The sequence below is a fragment of the Callorhinus ursinus genome, unplaced genomic scaffold (assembly GCF_003265705.2).
Source record: "Callorhinus ursinus isolate GAN/ISIS: 27379988/994484 unplaced genomic scaffold, GSC_fseal_2.0 scaffold27, whole genome shotgun sequence".
NCBI classification, from domain to species: domain Eukaryota; kingdom Metazoa; phylum Chordata; class Mammalia; order Carnivora; family Otariidae; genus Callorhinus; species Callorhinus ursinus.
Window position 1 is genome coordinate 6,897,909 of NW_027397089.1, and position 14,545 is coordinate 6,912,453.

The 14,545-nt window shown below is 36.7% G+C and overlaps 2 protein-coding genes across 9 annotated transcripts in view; both read right to left on the reverse strand.

Annotated features, from left to right (window-relative positions):
* KLHL42 (kelch like family member 42) overlaps positions 1 to 1,882 on the reverse strand; it is a 36,558-nt gene extending 34,676 nt beyond the window's left edge. For 4 of the 8 annotated variants that reach the window (XR_012373956.1, XM_073877777.1, XM_073877778.1 and 1 more), the window contains exons 1-2: positions 1,557 to 1,619; positions 400 to 547 (exon numbers count right to left, since the gene is read on the reverse strand). The gene's annotated coding sequence lies outside the window, so the exon portion shown is untranslated. Of the gene's footprint in view, positions 1 to 399; positions 548 to 1,556 lie in introns of all 8 variants that reach the window. The other 4 variants (XM_073877776.1, XM_073877780.1, XM_073877779.1 and 1 more) reach the window with 4 other exon arrangements.
* A 350-nt stretch (positions 1,883 to 2,232) lies between these two features.
* MRPS35 (mitochondrial ribosomal protein S35) overlaps positions 2,233 to 14,545 on the reverse strand; it is a 46,530-nt gene continuing 34,217 nt past the window's right edge. The window contains 1 exon segment of the mRNA XM_025879950.2: positions 2,233 to 9,078. Within this exon segment, the coding sequence (XP_025735735.1) occupies positions 8,809 to 9,078 (270 nt within the window). The 3' untranslated portion in view covers positions 2,233 to 8,808.

A 14,545-nucleotide genomic window follows, 5' to 3' on the forward strand; every position in this document is an offset into this window, starting at 1 on the left:
ATCAGTAGAATATTAGCCACAAATAAAAGTCTGAATTTAAAAATTTCATCAATTTACCCTTATTTGCTAGTCATGATATTAAGTATCATAAATTTTATCAGTTTCCTTCCTAATTCATTAAGGGGAAAATGCTCATACTATGTAGGGAGGATATAAAGATTTAAATTACCCTAAAATTATATTTAAGTAAATAATTCAGGAAGGAGTCTTTAAAAATTATTTGTACAGTCTTTTAAAAGATTATTTTTCTTTAAAATATATACAAGTTGCTTAAAGGTTTCCCAAAAAACCAGGGCTGCTAGAAAAAGGCTTTTCTTCCTTGGGGTTTCTCTGAATTTGCTCATTTCCCAATATTGATAGTTTTATAGAAATGACCATAATTTGAGAAAACATATTTACCTTTGTAAGAAAACAAACTCATACTCCTCTTCTTCAGCCACTACCTGTGACCATCAGATAAACTGAGGACATTTATTCGACTGTAGACACAACCAGACCAGAGTAAGCCAGGAAGCAAAAACTGCTAAGCCTGGAAACCATGTTCTTCCTGGAAGCCATAAGGACCAAAAGAGAACTTCTGAATAGAATTTAAAACTTTCTTAAGAAACAATCAGAGATTCTCAAGGCCCAGTCAACAACCAAGGCCAAGATTGTTACACTCAATTGCAAAGTAACCATGACACTGAAATCTTCCCAACATTGTAACTGGCCAGACCTCTTTTAAAAAGTGTAACTGTCCAGTATTATGAAATACTTACCAATGCTGGGAAGGCTATATGCAAAGAAAGAAAGAACTATAAAGCATGCCACAATTAAGGAAACAGACTTGTCCTATTTCTTAGTTGCCTACGTGTTTAAGCAACTTCTGAGTTTTGTAATTTTAAGAGTTTGACGTCAGCAGTGAATTTGTATCAGTGCAGCAAATATCCCTTAGACTCGTTATAAGGATAAATATGATCATGTTCATTGTATATATTGGCTCAATAAATAGTTTAATAGATAAAGATCTGATTAATGAAAACCAGGGCTGTTTATTGCTAAAATTACAATGATCGCAACTGCTTTCCATTTGAGACAGATCTGTATTAACCTCACAGCTCTAAGATTTTGCCACTAGGTGTCAGGGCTACAGCCTGTCTTCAGGTCAGTTGCCTGGAGATAGCCAAACTGCAGACTAGAGGGTACAGTGCTCTACAAGACAAGACCCTGAGTATAAATCTAGAGCGGGGAGGTCTGTCTGAAAACCACCCTCAGGTCTGATAATTCACTAGAATAATTCGAACTCAAGGAAAGCTGTTATACTCATGGTTATGGTTTATCACAGGGAAAGAATATGGATTAAAATCAGCCAAGCAAAGCACATAGGATGAAGTCACAGAGGGTTCCAAAGTCATAGCTTCTGGTGTCTTCTCCCCCTGGAGGCAAGATGTGTTACTTTTCCTGTACCGGTGTATGATAATATGCCTCGAGTATTGCCAACCAGGGAAACCCACCCGAACTTCAGCGTTCAAAGATTTTATAGAGGCTCTATTACACGGGTATGACTGAGTGATTACCTGGGTGGTTGATCTCAGCTGCCAGGTGGACTGATCCCAGCTGACTCAGTGCCCCTTGCTCTAAATCATATGGTTTTTCTGGCATGGCTAAGACTGCCAGGTGTGGCCAGCCCCACCCTAAAATCCATTGTGACTGGCTCTCACCCTAAACAAAGATATTCCTATGAGGTATGACATAGATTACCTCCTAGAAGCTGCAGGCAAAGGCCAGACCTTTCTTTGGGCCAGGTCAGATTCTTTATTATACATCATTACTTCCTCTGCTTTCATCTGCACTGTAATATTACTACAGGACAGAAGACACTAATCTACCACCTATTTACATGTTCCTAAATGATCATTTCTCCTCAACCTCTATTTTCAAAACGTTCCCGTCTTCAATCCTGTTTCTCCATCTGAATTTCCCTAAACTCCATGAATCTCTAAAAAATACATTTCAACACACGTAAAGTATGCTTTAAACCTGATCTAAAAGTTACTTAACTTTGCTTTCCATTTACTATTTCTATGCAGTGGATTACAATGTATCTCTTTTTTCAATCAAGGTCATATTATTGTACTTAATAACATACAGATTCTTGGCCTTGTTAATACCAAATCATACCTTCATTTAATGTAAATCCTTTGGGTAATTGTTTTCAAATTCTTTCTGGCTTTATGTTCTCTGTTAGGCAAAATAAGAGACAAGTAACAAACTCAATAATTCCTCTATTTTAATTTAACTTAATCACAACTTTGGAAGTGGTAAGAAATAACATATACTTTAAAATACTGAATTGAGGGGCACCTGGGTGGCTCAGTCAGTTAAGCGACTGCCTTCGGCTCAGGTCATGATCCTGCAGTCCTGGGAATGAGTCCCACATCAGGCTCCCTGCTCGGCGGGGAGTCTGCTTCTCCCTCTGACCTTCTTCCTTCTCGTGCTCTCTGTCTCTCATTCTTTCTTTCTCAAATAAATAAATAAAATCTTAAAAAAAAATACTGAATTGACAGCTAAATTGAATGGAATCTTTCATAGAACAGTTCTTCTTTCGTCATTTGCTCTAATTAATTTCAAGGTCCTTATACCTCATCTCTTTTCTGAGCTGCAGAAACTCTAACTGGGGAATCTAAAGAGATGAATACCAGTTAATCTCCATTTCCACTTTTCTGCAAGTGTGGGCTTGGAGAAATGAGCCCCAGAAAGCAGAAAGGAGGATGCTAAACAGAGTTGAATTAACATAAAGTGAAACCAAAAGAGAGGAATGGAGCAAACTTTTCAGGTTAGAAAATACTTCCAAGAACCTGTTTCTAATCAGAATTGGCATCTGTGAAAAATGCATTGGGTAGACAGCAGTTATGTAAAAAAGCACTGAACTATATTCAGGGGATTCTTCCCAAATAACCAAAGTCATTACAGCTGGTCCCGACTTAGGACTCAACTTACGATTTTTCGACTTTACAATGATGTGAAAGCAATAACACATTCTAAGGAAACCACACTTCAAATTTTGAATTTTTATCTTTTCCCAGACTAGTGATATGTGATGATACATTTTCATGATGCTGGGCAGCGGCAATCAAAGCTCCTATCCAGCCATGAGATCTAAAGGTAAACAACCGGTATACTGACAACCACTTTGTACCCATAAAACCATTCTTTCACTTTCAGTACAGTAGTCAGTAAATTATATGATATTCAACACTTCATTATAAAATAGGCTTTTTGTTAGATGATTCTGCCCAACTGCAGGCTAATGTGAAGTGTTCTAAGTATGTTTAAAGTAGGCTGGGCTAAGCTATGTTTGGTAGGTTAGGTGTATTAAATGTATTTTCAACTTACAATATTTTCATCTTAAAATGGACTTATTGGGACATAATCACATCATAAGTTGAGGAAGATCTGTATTCAGAGGCAACCAATAGGTGTTAATTTGTAGGGAAAGAAATAAGAAACAAAATAATAATATATATATATGAATATTAAAGTGACGGCAGAAATAAAAACTTTCAAACCAGAAGGAATCACACAGATCTTCTAATTAGTTCTACTGCCATATTGTACAAATAAGAAAACTGTTGAATAATCATTGCTATGATGCATTAATATGAAAAAATATTTTAAATGGGATGTGGCTTCTGGAGTTAACATGGCAGAGAAGGAGAGGACCCTATGTTTGTTTTGTCCCTGGAATTCAGCTAGATAATTATCAAATCATTCTGAACACTTGCAATATCAACTGGAGATGTGATAAAAGAAATGCTGCAATGCTACAAATAGAAAAGCAGCCACTTTTTGGAAGTATTGTTGTCTTTTCTCTCTCTTCTATTCTTTTCTGGACATAATGATGAGTTGGAGAAACTTAACAGGAGGTAGCACTCACTGCCAGGGGTTTAATCAATATGGATGTAAGTAACAGGTCTGAACTAGAACTTAAAATGATTATAAAGATACAAGCTGGGTTTGAAAAAAGCATGGAAGATAATAGAGAATCCCTTACTGTAGAAACAAAAGAACTAAAATACAATCAGGCCAAAATTAAAAATGCTATTACTGAGATGCAATAAAAAATGGAGGCTCTAACAGAGATGATAAACGAAGCAGAAGAGAGAGTCAGTGACATAGAAGACAAAATAATGGAAAATAAGGAAGCTGAAGAGAGAAAGACAACTACTGGATCACGAAGGAAGACTTCCAGAAATCAGTGATTCCATAAAGTGAAATAATATCCAGATAATAGGGGGCGTCCCAGAAGGTTAAGGGGAAGGAGGGTGCAGAATGTCGATTTGAACACATCACAGCCGAGAACTTCTCTAATCTGGGGAAGGAAACAGGCATTCAAGTCCAGGAGGGACAGAGATGCCCCCTCGAAATCAATAAAAAGAGGTCAACACCTTGACATACAATAGTGAAGCCTGCAAATTTCAGAGACAAAGAAAAAACCTGAAAGCAGCTCAGGACAAGAGATCTGTAACCTACAAGGGTAGAAACATAAGCTGGCAGCAGAACTGTCCACAGACACCTGGCAGGCCAGGAAGGACTGGCATGATATATTCAGGGTAACAAATGAGAAAAATATGCAACCAAGAATACTTTATCCAGCAAGGCTGTCATTCAGAATAGGCGAGATAAAGAGTGTCCAGGTTAAACAAATCTAAAGGAATTTGTGATCACTACACCAACCCTGCAAGAAATATTAAAAGGAATCCTTCGAGGGAAGAGAGAGCCCAAAAGTAACAAACAGTAGAAAGGAACAGTGACAATCTACAGAAATAGTGACTTTACAGATAATACAATGGTAACTAACTTCATATCTTTCACTAATTACTTTGAATGTGAATGGACTAAATGCTCCCATCAAAAGACAGGATATCAGAGTGGATAAAAAAAAAAAAAAAAGACCCATTGATATGCTGTCTACAAGAGACTCATTTCAGACCCAAAGACACCTCCAAATTGAGAGTGAGGGGGTGGAGCCCATTTATCATGATAATGGACATCAAAAGAAAGCTGGAGTAGCCATCCTTATATCAAACTAGATTTTAAACCAAAGACTGTAATAAGAGATGAAAAAGGACACTATATCATAATAAAAGGGTCTACCCAACAAGAAGATCTAACAATTGTAAATATTTATGCCCCTAACTTGGGAGCGGCCAATTATACAAACCAATTAATAACAAAATTAAAGAAACACATTGATAATAGTACAATAATAGTAGGGGACTTCAACACCCCCCTCACTGCAATGGGCAGATCATCTAAGCAGATCAACAAGGAAACAAGGTCTTTGAACACACCAGACCAGATGGACTTAATAGATATATTCAGAGCATTTCATCTTAAAGCAACAGAATACACATTCTTCTTGAGTGCACATGGAACATTCTCCAGAACAGATCACATACTGTGTCAAAAATCAGGTCTCAACTGGTACAGAAAGACTGAGATCATACCATGCATGTTTTCAGACCACAAGGTGTTAAAACTTGGAACTCAATCACAAGAGAAAATTTGGAAGGAACACAAATACATGTTGGTTAAAGAGCATCCTACTAAAGAATGAATGGGTCAATCAGGAAATTAAAGAAGAATTCAAAAAATACATGGAAACAAATGAAAACAGGACAGTTCAGAACCTTTGGGATGCAGCAAAGGTGGTCCTAAGATGGAAGCATACAGCAACACAAGCCTTTCTCAAGAAACAAGAAAAGTCCCAAGTACACAACCTAACCCTACACTAAAGGAGCTGGAAAAAGAACAGCAAATAAAGCCTAAATCCAGCGAGAGAAGAGAAATAATATAGATTAGAGCAGAAATCAATGAAACAAATAAAAAAAAAAAACAGATCAACAAAACTAGGGAGCTGGTACTTTGAATTAAAAAGATCGATAAACCCTCTAGCCAGACTTATCAAAAAGAAAAGAGAAAGCACCCAATAGAATCATGAATGAAAAAGGAGCGATCACAACCAACACTGAAGAAATATGAGAATATTATGAACAACTATATGCCAACAAACCAGGCAATCTGGAAAAAATGGCTGCATTCCTAGAAACATATAAACTACCAAAGCTGAAACAGGAAGAAACAGAAAACCTGAATAGACCCATAACCAGTAAAGAAATTGAATCAGTAATCAAAAATCTCCCAACAAACAAGAGTCCAGGGCCAGATGGCTTCCAGGGGAATTCTACCAAACACTTAAAGAAGAATTCATACCTATTTTTCTGAAACTGTTTTAAAAAATAGAAATGGAAGGAAAACTTCCAAACTCGTTCTATGAGGCCAGCATTACCTCGAACCCCAAATCAGACAAAGACCCCACCAAAAAGGAGAACTACAGACCAATATCCCTGATAAACATGGATGCAAAAATTCTCACCAAAATACTAGCCAATAGGACCCAACAGTACATTAAAAGGATTATTCACAAGGGTGGTTCAATCATCCACAAATCCATCAGTCAATCAATGTGATACACTACATAAATAAAAGAAAGGACAAGAACCATATGATCCTCTCCATAGATGCAGAAAAAGCATTGGACAAAGTACAGCATCCTTTCTTGATAAAAACTCTCTGCACTGTAGAGATAGAGGGAATGTACCTCAACATCATAAAAGCCATAAATGAAAAACCCACAGCTAATATTCTCAACGAGGAAAAACAGAACTTTTCCCCTAAGGTCAGAACATGGCAGGGATGTCCACTCTTACCACTACTGCTCAACATAGTACTAGAAGTCCTAGTCTCAGCAATTAGACAACAAAAAGAAAGAAAAGGCATTGGAATCGTCAAGGAAGAAGTCAAACTTTCACTCTTCACAGACGACATGATACTCTATGTGGAAAACCCAAAAGACTCCACCCCAAAATTGCCAGAACTGATACAGGAATTCAGCAAAGTTGCAGGATATGAAATAAATGCACAGAAGTCAGTTACATTTCTATACACTAACAATGAAGCTGAAGAAAGAGAAATCAAGGAATCGATCCCATTTACAATTGCACCAAAACCCAGAAGAAAGCTAGGAAGAAGCCTAACCAAAGAGGTAAAGGATCTGTACTCTGAAAATGATAGAGCACTTACGAAAAAAACTGAGGAAGACACAAAGAAATGGAAAAACATTCCATGCTCATGGACTGGAAGAATAAATACTGTTAAAATGCCTACGCTACCCAGAGCAATCTACACATTCAGTGCAATCCCTATCAAAATACCATCAACATTTTTCACAAAGCTGGAACAAACAATCCTAAAATTTGTATGGAACCAGAAAAGACGCTGAATACCCAAGTAATTCTGAGAAAAGAAAACCAAAGCTGGAGGCATCACGATTCCGGACTTCAAGCTCTATTATAAAGCTGTAATCATCAAGACAGTATGGTACTGGCACAAAAATAGACACATAGATCAACAGAACAGAATAGAGAACCCAGAAATGGACCCTCAACTCTATGGTCAACTAATCTTTGACAAAGCAGGAAAGAATATCCAATGGGAAAAAGACCGTCTCTTCAACAAATGGTGCTGGGAAAATTGGACAGCCACATGCAGAAGAATGAAACTGGACCATTTCCTTACACCATTCACAAAAATAGACTCAAAACAGGATGAAAGACCTAAATGTGAGATAGGAATCCATCAAAATCCTAGAGGAAAATACAGGCAGCAACCTCTTTCACCTCAGCTGCAACAACTTCTGCTAGACACGTCTCTAAAGGAAAGGGAAACAAAAGCAAAAATGTACTATTGAGACTTCATCAAGATAAAAAGCTTTTGCATAGCAGAGGAAACAGTAGACAAAGCCAAGACAACTGACAGAATGGGAGAAGATATTTGCAAATGTCTTATCAGATAAAGGGCTAGTATTCAAAATCTATAAAGAACTTACTAAACTCAACACCCAAAAAACAAAAAATTTGTCAAGAAATAGGCAGAAGACATGAACAGACATTACTCCAAAGACATACAAACGGCCAACAGACACAGCATCAGGGAAATACAAATCAAAACCACAATGAGATACTACCTCACACCAGTCAACATGGCTAAAATTAACAAGTTAGGAACAACAGATGTTGGCGAAGATGCAGAGAAAGGGGAACCCTCTTACACTGTTGGTGGGAATGCAAACTGGTGCAGCCGCTGTGGAAAACAGTATGGAGGTTCCTCAAAAAGTTAAAATAGAACTACCCTATGACCCAGCAATTGCATTACTATTTATCCAAAGGATACAAACATAGTGATCTGAAGGGGCACATGTACCCTAATGTTTATAGCAGCAATGTCCACAACAGCCAAAATATGGAAAAAGCCCAGATGTCCACTGACAGATGAATGGATAAAGAAGATGCTAAGTGAAATAAGTCAGAGAAAGACAAATACCATATGATTTCATTCATATGTGGAATTTAAGAAATAAAACAGGTGAACATAGAGGAAGGAAAGGAAAAATAAAATAAGATGAAAATTGACAGGGAGGCAAACCATAAAAGACACTGAACTCTAGGAAACGAACCGAGGGTTGCTGGAGGGGAGGGGCATGGGGGAATAAAGTAACTGGGTAATGGGCATTAAGGAGGGCAACTGATGGAATGAGCCCTGGGTGTTATATGCAACTGATGAATCACTAAACTCTACATCTGAAACTAATAAAAAAAATCTTAAACATGGGAAACAATGGTTTTTTTTTAGCAAATTTATATAAAATGAGATAATGATTACAGATATATCATAAAATTAACAAATCAAGGAGTTTTTCTAAATAAATCACATTAGATTTAATAGTTTCTTCACTGATTCTTTGTACTGAGAAAGGGTATTTTCATTGTCCCCCTCGTTCTTAAGACTAACAACAGACTTTTTGTATTCTTCAACTTCTTTTGTAGCAAGGAGCTCTTCTTTATTTACTTCCAGATTTTTCTCAGCAGCTTTCATTTGGAGAAGTGTTTCCAGGATATTTTTTTCAGAGGAGCTATTGTTCCATACATACTCTTCCATGTCTGCTTCAGTCTTATCTTTCTCCCATTCTTCGGTTTTCTGAAAGGAAAAAAATGAGTTCTGAAATCTGAGAAATACTATCCAAAAAACAAAGTTTTGTTTTTGTTTTAGGGAAAGAGAATCTGCAAAACGTGGAGAGTCCCTGTCGACACTTTGCATGTAAACTTTGATTTCCCTCCCTTACAGCACTGCTATTCACCTGCACCAAATGTTTCAGGACCCCACACTCTACGATGTGACTACTCTGTTACCACTCACTAGTTCTACCCACAGAATTTCTATCTTATCTGCCTTGCAAATTTCACTCACAACCAAAACTGTTTCCCAAAAGATACAGAAAACTCATTTTTGCAGCTTTCTAATCCCTAAACTCCAACACATCAACATTTCACATTTCTGAGGTTAAAAATAATTAAGAGTTGAGAAGAGACTGTATTTATCTTTGTAACATGCCTGTGGGGATGACAAGGAACACCAATTATTATAATAAAATAAAAAATATAAAATATATGCGTAATACATGATTTTTAGTCATAATGACTTCATATATTCTGGAATTTTATTTTGTTATTATCTTTATTTTCTGTTCCTTATAATGGAAACAGTTTTTGTTACTACTTGTTTTTTCTCACAAAAATTACTACTATGCTATTCTAGGGAACACTGTTAGGTTTTATAGTAATATAATTCAGATTTATGATTTAGTTGAAGATATAACATTCTGTGAAAAATCAAGGAATGCAGCTAATAAATAATATGTCCTGGTTCAATGAAGTGCTGAATGCCAGACACATTCTTTCCGAACTAACACATAACACATTCTGAGCTATATGCTATTATAGAATCATCCAATATTCCTAAAACTTTTGAAGGTGGTAAACCCCTCAAATTATAACATTTTTGAAGTATTAAAAGATTTGTAAGGCTGTCAAAAATATTTTCTCTCTGAAAACTCCTCTTGAAAGAGACCCCAACTTGAGTAGACAGAGCTCCAAGCCTGCTTAGAATTAAGTGAGACAGTGTCCGCTTCTGCCTCCCTCCCGTCCCCAACCTCACTGTTAGAGACCATGAAAAGAGAAAAAGCACTGGAAATTTGTCCCTCAACTGGTAAAGAGGAGCCCTGCCAACTGCAAACAGGCCACTGGGTGTGCCATGGACTCAGCTAACCCCATTCAGGGTCACTGGAGGCCAGGAAAGAGTCTCCTCCACCACAGAGAACCACAAGAAAAAGAAATCCTCTTTTAATCCTTCAAACTGAGTATCCTTTCCTTCAAGATAAACCAAAAGGATGTGGAGTGTTTCCCCTGACCCTCAAATTCCTTAGCCAAAGTGGGGTATCTGTACTCACAACTCCTTACATACTGTTTGCCCCACCTCCCGATCCTGAGTTTATGACTGAGGAAAATGTCTCAACTAATGTTCTAGAAATATATTATCTGGTTGAGAATCAACTCTATACCCCCCTTTTTTTTTTAATCTGGTAGTGAGGCTACAGGCGTGGCTGGGGGCGGGGTGGGTGGATAATGTGAAACAACTTCTTGTGCCCTGTGTGTACAAGCCTGTTGCAAATAACTTCTAACGGCCAAACTCCGAATTTTACATTAAAAAGAAAACTGACAAAATTATCCTACCCCACCTAATTTTTCTGTAATATTTGGGGAAGAAATAAATGTCAGCCCCTTAAAAAAAAATGCCCTAAATTAAATGTATCCTTGGTCCTATCTACTCTTGGTAGGGCTTTAAATGCTAAGACAGTATCATAGTTTCTTCATAATTCTGACAAATGAAGTATCTTTAAGACGCCAACAAATACATTATATAAGCATTAAGCAAAACAATCTACCTCATACTTTTAAAAAAATTCCTAATCTACTTCATTCTTGACTGCTAGAAGATAATTAAGAGAAGCAATTAAGAGATTAACTATTTAAAAAATTTTAACTTTCACCTAGGTTTTGTGGATTTTCTTACCTACTCTGAAATAGATACTTAAGAGAAAGAGGTAACCAAAGGAAATTCACTAGAAATTTCCAACATTTCATTTATCTTCTGCTTACATTTGGTATTTGCAATTCTAGACTGCTCTGCCAAAGCGTTACAGGTGCACCATGATATTGATTCCCTCAGCCCTCAGGCACCCAGATGAGCCTGGAGGAGCACGAGCACCCTCCTCCTTCATTCATCTCAGTCAAGAATTTTCTGTGTAGTGACACAAAAAAGGTTAGGAAATCCTGCACTAAGGGATAACGTACATCTACAGGAGAAAATTACTACTGTTTCAAATAGTCAGTGGTAAGTGAAAGTAACTACATTTTGTAGAAGGCATGGCTTCCTACTAATCCTATACAGACACAAAGCAGTGTCAGGCTTCAACTGCAAGCTAAACAAAACCCATGTTTTCAACAATTCTAGTAACTTTAGTATCCAAACTCTGCACAGTTGAATATAAATTCCAAGACAATGATAGTAACAATACCAATAAATTAAATACTTATATGCCATGGACCTTAAATGCTTACATACATTATTTCACATAATTCTTATTAAAACCTACTGGATTAGATGTTAACAACTCTACGGAAAGAAAATTAAGTATTATGGAAGTTAAGTAGGGGGCCACAGCCACCTGGGAATCTTTCAGATTTCAGAATTTTTTGTATTTTAGAAAATCAATACAGTGCATATACCATATATTTTGTAACATTTCCAGAGAAGATCTACCGCAGGACTCCCTAAATCAAATACATAACCATTTTTGCAGCAACGTGTATGCAGTCACACTAAATGGGATAAACAAAGGCTATAAATAATTTTTCATCCATTCAAGTCTCGTTTTGCCACCAAATAGGTTATGAAAAAACTAGCAATTTCCAAAGCTTTTTGGGTTTCAGAGTTAGGGGGTGTATATGTGTGTTATGCTCAGGATCACACAGGGAGGTGGTATGATACAATATTTAATATGGGCTTTGGTATTTTACGGAACTCAGTTTAGATACTAATGTCATCACTTACTACTATGTAGGCTTGCATTTCTGAAAGTGGCTCCAAGGGTTGTTCTGTGGATTAAAAGAGATAAGGAATATCCATGTACTTAGAGCACCTGGCTCATAGTAAACACTAAATAAAGGCTTGCTACTAATAACACAGCTTATTAAGATGAATGAAAGAGAGTGGGATTCAAATCCTTGTTAGCCTACCTACAAAATAGGTTTCTATGTCAAGGACATCACTACCCCTATCAAAGAGTAAACTGAAACTTTCAATGTGAATATAAACACACACCAAACTGTCCAAATGTTCTGCAGTTATTCGCACTCATAAAATTGTATCCCTGATTTTTATAACGTTTAGCTAAAATAGTTACAGAAACAAGAGGTCTTTATTTATCACTGATATAAAGGTAATGTTTTTCATGATGCTTGTTACTTCATGTCTTTTTAATAAATGTTATCACTGATTAAATTTTCCCAGTTAATTGCCTGTTCTTAAAAATAACTAAGCTATCTCCAGTTTTCCTGCAGTCTCCTTTGGGTATAGGCTTTTTATGTCTAATCGTAGATTAGAAAACACACACACACACACACACACACACACACACACACACACACACACACACAAAATAGCATTCCCGACAAAAAAAAGAACAATTTAAAAAAGAAATTCTTTTTTTTGAAGTCCTATGTTAAGAGTAAGAAAATATCTTTACAACATCTTTAGAATCTCTGTTTCAAGCAGGAAAAATAAAAACGAATTATTATTAATATATTTTTTTTGAGGGCAATCTTTTCTAGTCAATATATAAGTTTTCACAGATGAGTACCAACCGAATCTTGTCAGTGAAGAGAGAACAGAACTAATTGAAAGAAATGCTGGTCTATAAATGATATATTAGAAAGCTATTCTAAAACATCTTCTAATCTTTGTCAATGATATAAAAGCAGTAATACTGTCCACAGTGCTTGTCACGTTAGAATATTTTTCATTTCTGAGAGGTATAAATATGAAATTCTTGGGGCGCCTGGATGGCTCAGTCAGTTAAATCCAACTCTTGATTTCAGCGTCCTGGGATCAAGCCCTGAGTCGGGCTCCCTTCTCAGCGGGGAGTCTGCTTGGGATTCTCTCTGTTCCTCTCCTTCTGTCCCTCCCCCGCTCTCACTCTCTCCCTAAAATAATAAATAAATCTAAAAAAAAAAAAAAGATATCAGACAGTTACAGAATCAGTGATGCCTAGATGAATGTGAATTCCAGGCTGCAAGGATATAAGGAGGATCCTTCTGAAAGTTCCCATTTCCTGAGGGCATTTTCCAATTCTGTGTAAGACTGGCCACTTGGCTCATGCACGATTCTACTTGGGAAAAAGAGAAATAAGTGAAGTTTGAGCTGTTCCCCCGGGCTTTGTAAAACAGACTGGAACTGAAGAGCCCCAAACATGACTGGTTTTCATTCTGGGGTTATTTATGGGGAAGTTGGGGAGTCAGAATCAGGTCTCTAAAAAGCACAGTAAAATCCCCCATAATCTCATAGTGTTTAGGAGACAAAGTCCCACTAGAGAAAGTGTGTTTTAAATGTACAACCTATCTCCCTTTTAAAACCTGCCAGATTTTGCTGCAAGGTTAGAGTTACCAAGCTAAGCTCAAAATTTCTGAAGAGTACAAATGACTCTTCAGCAGATGTGGAAGCTGATTCATCAAGTTCCCAATCAAAATCCTTGAAGGTTAGGCCTAAGAAAAAGGAACAAATCAGAGCTGGACTAAATCTTACAAAAACTGCAGCCCAGCCCTGGTCTAGCTAAATCATGACTGGATTAAAATGCTAAATCCCTGCACCTCTCTGCCTAAGACAAAAAAAGAGGAAATTCTTTCGGATGGATGACAGCAGGTGGAGCAACTGTGTAAGAGTTGTCCTCCCAAGATTTGTTGAAACTTGTTAAGTAGAATCCCTGGGAATCTTGGAGTTAATTAGTAAAATATAAAAAAGATTTCAGAATCTCATAGTTATAATCCCATAGTACAGATCTGATATATGTAACTATACAGTTTTGTGTTGCTCTGTTTTTGCATTTACTAATTCTGACTTCTGCTGTATCTAGACTGTTATTAATCCCAACCAATGATTTATTAATGTCTAGCACGCAAGAAAGTTACTAGACATCTGAAACATTTGAAAAGAAAAATGTAATTAATAACCAAGGGAAAACAAATAATAGCAGAACTCCAGATGATCCAGATAATGAAGTTAGCAGATAAGAACTTTAAAATAACTAAGAATAAATGTGTTAAAGAGGAAAAGATAATCAATATGAATTAAATAATGAAGAACTTCAACACAGAATTGGTATGCATAAAGAAACAGCAATTAAATGAACATGTGGAATTGAAAAACACAATATCTAAAATTAATAAATCACTGGATGAGATTAGTAAGTCTAGATACAGAAGTCAGAATTAGTAAATGTGAAAACAGAGCAACACAAAACTATATTGTTACATATGTCAGATCTGTACTA